Here is a 5992-nt window from a genome sequence, read left to right as displayed (position 1 = left end):
GAGGACCAGTGACAGATCCAGGAGGGAGAGGCTTTCAGGCCTTATATAGACAGGTGGTATGCCCCTCCTCTCTGTAGTGGATAGTGCAGTCTGGTCCTAGACCTACGGTTGCATCACTGCAACCAACACATTGGCTATTGTGCCAGCTTTTTAGATAGGAAACATTAAATAGATTGGAAGTTTATGCTTTATTGCACATATGACTTTCTAGACTTTGGATAAAGGCTGGCTCTTAATGGCTGGGTATTTATTCAAAGTCATGTTCTGATTAAACTAAGCTTTTTACATGCTTGACAATGTGGCTAGAAGATCAATCTAAAACTCTAGCTAGCAGCTGCTTAGCTTAGCTTAGCTCAATGATGATAAGCAAGAGGAACAGCAAGCCAAACTCTCGCCAAAGGTAACAAATCATGGCCACTGCTCCAGGCCAAGAAATAGTCCGCCATTTAACACCCCTTAAAAAAAGGTATTAAATCTGTGAGCTTCAGAGGTTCTAGAGAGCTTGCTGTATCCATTCTTCTAGTCTAGCTAAACTAAGCTAATTGTAGGCTTGTCGTAGCTTCATATTTAATGTACAAACATGATAATGGTTTCAATCTTCTCATCTAACTTGTGGCAAGAAGAAAAATGCCGAATTATTTAACACTGCATTTGCCTTCAAGATTTCCCCCCTCAGTATCGGCATTAGGATTATCAGAGGGGCATCAGAGGTGAGTATCCTTAATGCACTGCAGAAGTAGGTGAAGAAGGAGGAGGCTGGGATATCAGGAGGTGAGCTATAAAAGGAAGATGTGTCCTCATTTTCTCAGGTCTATGGCTGATGTAATACTCCCAGACAATCACAAATGACATGCAACATGTTCAGAGAAAATGGCGATTTATCATAAATGAAAGGTTTGAGATGACAAGCAGGGACTTTATGCCAGTTGCCAGATATCAATTTAATCCAGGGGGAATGCTGTCCATGGACAGCCGGCTTTCCAACCTGGCAAATAAATACTGGGGAGATGCCTGGGCGGTGGTTCTGTGGCCTATACTTAGAAAGCTGTTGTAAACCTTGACATTTGACATGTGTATCTGACATGAAAAGAGGGTTTCATTGTGAATTCTGTCATTGACGTATGTGCTTTTGTCTTAATGAATCCTAATCAATCTTTTTAGCATGTCAAACTGAAGTGATAAATCATTTGTGGTGGGATAAGGTTGTTGAGCTTAAAGCTGCTTTGAACGTTGAAGCTTCTAAACGTTTCCAGGACCAAGCCTCTGCAGAAAACCCAACAAACTCACAACCACTTGAGCAAAGATCTCAACATGGAAATACACTTAGAACACGCACAATTATTACATCATACACGCAGACAAGTCAGTCAAGACAAAGCATAAGGCCTATTTTTGGGCGATGGATGCTGTCAGTGCACAGGAATGCAGATATCCTCAAAATGAATGACTATCACTACACTATAGGATCTATACTGCAAGCCTGAGCGTATCATTCAATGTTGATGCTTTTAATGAAGACAAACTCTTTCCTTAAATGACTGTTTTGTTACTTCTGTTCAAAGTATGTGGCCTTTCTTGGTAACAGACACCCATAGATCAGTTAGCCCATTTATAACCTGGAGTGGGCTCCAGCAGTAAATACTAGGCTTAGGGGGGGTATCACATGGGTCCGCTACAAAGAGCACAAAACCATTTGGTATTACCCTGGACGGCCGTGAGTGCACATCACAGAGGTGATTTAGCCATGAGGTCACGCCACACAGGAAAAGAAAGGAAGGAGCAGCCTGAGGCTTTGCGATGGACTACAGTGACACCCTCTGGTTCCTCACAGCCATCAAAAACAAAGAACACATGCACAGACACGCTTGTCAACAGGGGAAGAGGCACATTAGGCTGCTTAATGAGACTCTCAGGAGAAAGATACAATACTTATAGTTTTAGGAGAAGTATTCAGAGTAAGGCTTAAGTGTTTCTAGGGTTAGGGTTATGAATGATGAATCCCACTTGATCTCAAATTGGAGGCTCATGGTTCATTTTTTGTAATTAGCATAGGTAACGCCCCTTAAACACTATATAAGGGCAGGTGCATGTTGTGCCGTGTGCAAATCAGGCACAAAGAGAAGAAGAAATGCCACCAAAATCTCTCAAAAGAACTTTTAAATCCATGTAAGCAAAGTGAACATGTGATCTTGTGAGTAGTGGCGTTACAGGTACATCAAAAATGCAGCAATGGCAAAAGATCTGTGATGCTGTGAACGCCGTGTCAGCCGAGGGACGCACGGTTACTGAACTAAAATTTTAAAAAGTGGTTTGAAGATGGAAGCAAAAAAGCGTATTGCTCAAGCCGAGAGCTCCATGACCACTGGAGGAGGACAGGAGGAGGTGGTGACCCCGCCAACAGACCAAAGAATCCAGGAAATAATTGGAGAGGTGGCAGTGACAGGAAATTGATTTTTTATTTTATTTATTGATTATCAAGACAAATAAAAGTCCAAGGGATATCATGTTAAAGTGAAAAACACTTATTTCCAACATGGTCCTAAGGTGTGCAGTCAGATGCAGTGACAGTGAGTCATTTTCTGAAGCGCCCGACAGATGAAGATCCAACGCCGGGCACATCAGGGACTCAGTCCAATCATTATAATTCCACTAAAAACATATAATAATCTAAATTTGTTTATATGATGCACTTTTTTGTTTCTCATTTTAATAAAACTTACATTATTGTGCATTGGACAAACAATTTGTGGACTGTGAAAACTTGGTAAGAGTGCTCTCCACCCATCGTACATTTTTCTCTTACCTAAGAGAAGAGCAAAAATAAGAAAACATGAGGCCCAATGTTTTTGAGGACTGTGTGTGCATCTACATGAAGCTGGCTCTTTCTGCTGTTAGTGTTATTGCAAAGGCATCTATGCAAAGTTCCAACGGATGGTTCCGCATTAAGGAGCAAGTTAATGTTCAGTATCTTGCCCAAGGCCACTTTGACATGCGGTTGGAGAAGCCGGGGATGGTATCCCCGATCCTCCAATTAGTAGACGACCTGCTCTATTTCCTGACCCACAGCCATCCAACCTTCCTCCTGTGTGTTTGTGTGAGCTGTGGCTATTACTATACAGCTATGCCTCAAGCATAATTATAATACATTAAGCTGATCAGATGTTTTGTATTATAGATTAAAGTAAAAATCTCTTAGATTTTCATTTAAATAAATGTCTGTTAAGTCACTGTCTGTCACCGAATGAGGTAACACAATGGTGATTGAGCCGATGGCCCACTGATGAAAGCCTTTGCATTTGCAGTATTACAGACTGGGTGTCTGTGGCGACTTTCACAGAACAAATCACAAGCGGCGCCCAGTTAGTGACACGTTTTCCATCAGCCAGAAGAGGTTGGTCTGCCAGAGAGGGTAGGCGGAGCTAAGCGCTCTCTGCAAGTGTTGGGAGTAAACAGTAATCTACTATGGCTGAACAAACAAAGAAAAGATGGATGACTACAGATACAACTTCGAAAAATAAGTGAAAATCCAAAGAAAAAGGAAACAAATTCGACGCTCAGATGAAGCAAACAGTCTAAGAAGGAAAGCGACCATCAGCGAGGAAAATCAAGAGTTACAACCGGAGCCAACCGTGGACGTCACACATGCAACACTGTCTGGATATCTGGGACGTGCTCCCGCAGTTACAGTTTATCGCCATAGGTGCTGCCAAAGAGAACGCAACTGAGATCTTCCAGATTACAATTTGAATGTAACCGTAAAAACTATAGCTATTTGAAAAAAAAGTGACCAAAAGAAGTACAAAAAAAAAAACTCAAGTTAGGTAGAGGTACCAGTGCTATAAATGTACAATGAATTGTGTCAGTACAAAAAAACAATAAGTAGAATAGAAATATAACAAAATGATGACAGCAGTGAGAATATTTTTTCTTTACTTCTTTTTAATTATTTACACTGTAAACTCAACGTATGTACAAACCTCTTCTTCTTCTTCTGAACACACTCTGTCACACTAATAATGAGAACAAGTTTGAATAAAAGCTTGTAGATTAGAAAAGATCAGATTAGAGTTTTATATGAGGTGATCTGACACAAAGTCTACACATAACATAATCCTGATTACATTACTCCTCTGTGACACTTCTGCAGTAGCGTCAGCGTGTTATGGCTGAACCTGTAGGTGAGCTTCCTCTTCACCTTGAAGATCTCTCCGGAGCGTGCGTAGTTCCTGAGGGCGCGGGACATCTTCTGGTACGTCATGGGCCTCTTGTTGCCCTTCCTCTGCCCCCACAGCGCCGCCACCTGGTCCTTATTTGTGGAGGAAAAGCGGAAGACGCCCGCAGCTGCTGGCACCCAGGAAACACAATGGGCCATGTTTGGATCCTCCAACATCTCAAAGAGAAAGTGAAAGAGTCGCACCTTTTTACCTGTGACGGAAAGTGGAACGCTGAACACTTTACAGGGATTTAACCAGGAAACTTTAAGCAGCTGTGCCAGTTTAAAACAGTCAGCGCTTGTTACAGTTGATCATTTCCTCAAATGCAGCAATTCCCAGAAAATCTCTTCACTGATGGGATGCCATTTAGCGGAGAGGGTAGAGCTGTAAACACTGTGGTTATCTGATAGATATGTAAAAACTGCTATTTAGCTACGCCATGCACGGCTCCATTGTGTTTTACAGTAAAGGGAAGGTCTCTTATTTGCACTCTTGGTATTGTTTCCCTCAGGCTACTAGCAACCAGAGCAATAACAGTATTTAGTGACCAGAAAAAGGAGAACTCACCACTCCCCGCTGCTTTGCTCTGTTGTCTTGTTGATACAAAGTTTGGCTCAGACAATGATGCTGTTGTGTTTTGGCTGAGAGATGGTGGGACGTCGTGTGCCAGCAGAGGCTGCAGCGCAGGTTTAATGATCTTAAAAATGGAAAAAAAGAAGTAAATAAACAGGTTGCATAATCCTGAACAGATTTGAACGCTATAGGTCGCACATGCACTTTTAAATCAGCGGTATACAACGGGAAAACAAGGACTAATAGAAACACGTTGAAGCTTACAGGTGGCTCGTTGTACGTCCAGCACTGCTCGCATGTCCCCTCGCTCAATTTGTCCACTGTAAAAAAAAAAGAAGGGAAAAAGTTGCTCAAAAATTCAAAATAATAAGTGTTTAAGTTTTATTTCCTCTTACCATTTTCTCCTGTGCTCTGTCTGTAGTACTCCTCTAGAAACTCTAAGATCACCTCCAAGTCAGTTTGAGTCTCCTGGAAAGAATTCTGATAAAAAACAACAAAATCAGCTTTAAATTCTGCACATTTTTCAGTGTTCAACCTTAAAGAAAGTCTCAACGAGTCTGCTGTTTACCATCACTGAAGAGGCTGAATCCAGTGCAGTCGAGTCCTTTCAGTTTGGGAGAATTTCACCAAACTGACTTTGACACGCTCAAGCGCCCCGACTCTTATTATACCCCCCCAACAGGAGCGTGCTTTCTGCATCACACCAGACGTTTTCTACTCCCCGGACTCACAGGAACAATGACCTCCATCCCACAAAACCCCCGACACCAGCACCAGTCAACCCATCAACAAAGCCTCCAAGCACTGACCACATCCTCCCCGCTGCAGCAGATAAGACCCGGCCTGGTGCTCTTTTCAGGAAAAACACACTTGCTGCCACATTTTTCCTCACAGGATGTGTCTTAATTTCACATTTTGTAGTGCGCTGGATGTAATATTTCACTACAATGGAGACGGTGCCAAATCTTTCGACACAGTCTTGATAAATCCTGCAGAATAATGTTGCTTTATTTTTCCGCACAAAGGCTGCAGTTTGTTGTTCTCAAGTCAGGAAAAGAGTGCACGGATACATTTATTGGTTTCTTTTGATAAATTACAGACAGAAAATGAAGACTTGAATTATGACAGACATTAAGTTATACAATATAAATTTAAGAAGAACACAAACACCCATTTTTATTACATTTATATAGAAAATCATCATT

General features: G+C 41.8%; 1 protein-coding gene across 1 annotated transcript; it reads right to left on the bottom strand.

Annotated features, from left to right (window-relative positions):
* Positions 1–3938: 3938 nt before the first annotated feature.
* Positions 3939–5536, bottom strand: spi2 (Spi-2 proto-oncogene). Its single transcript, XM_069671570.1, has 5 exons — positions 5519–5536; positions 5183–5267; positions 5052–5107; positions 4782–4911; positions 3939–4425 (listed from the first exon to the last, which is right to left on the bottom strand). The coding sequence occupies exons 1-5, from the start codon at positions 5534–5536 to the stop codon at positions 4118–4120; spliced, it is 597 nt and encodes a 198-aa protein (XP_069527671.1). The 3' UTR covers positions 3939–4117.
* Between the last annotated feature and the right edge of the window lie 456 nt (positions 5537–5992).

Source organism: Semicossyphus pulcher, unplaced genomic scaffold (assembly GCF_022749685.1).
Source record: "Semicossyphus pulcher isolate SPU_LCO1_2020_fin unplaced genomic scaffold, fSemPul1.0.p SCAF_20, whole genome shotgun sequence".
In the NCBI taxonomy this organism is placed as follows: domain Eukaryota; kingdom Metazoa; phylum Chordata; class Actinopteri; order Labriformes; family Labridae; genus Semicossyphus; species Semicossyphus pulcher.
Note: the sequence above shows the minus strand (reverse complement) of the source record. Positions and strands in the feature narration are given on the sequence as shown.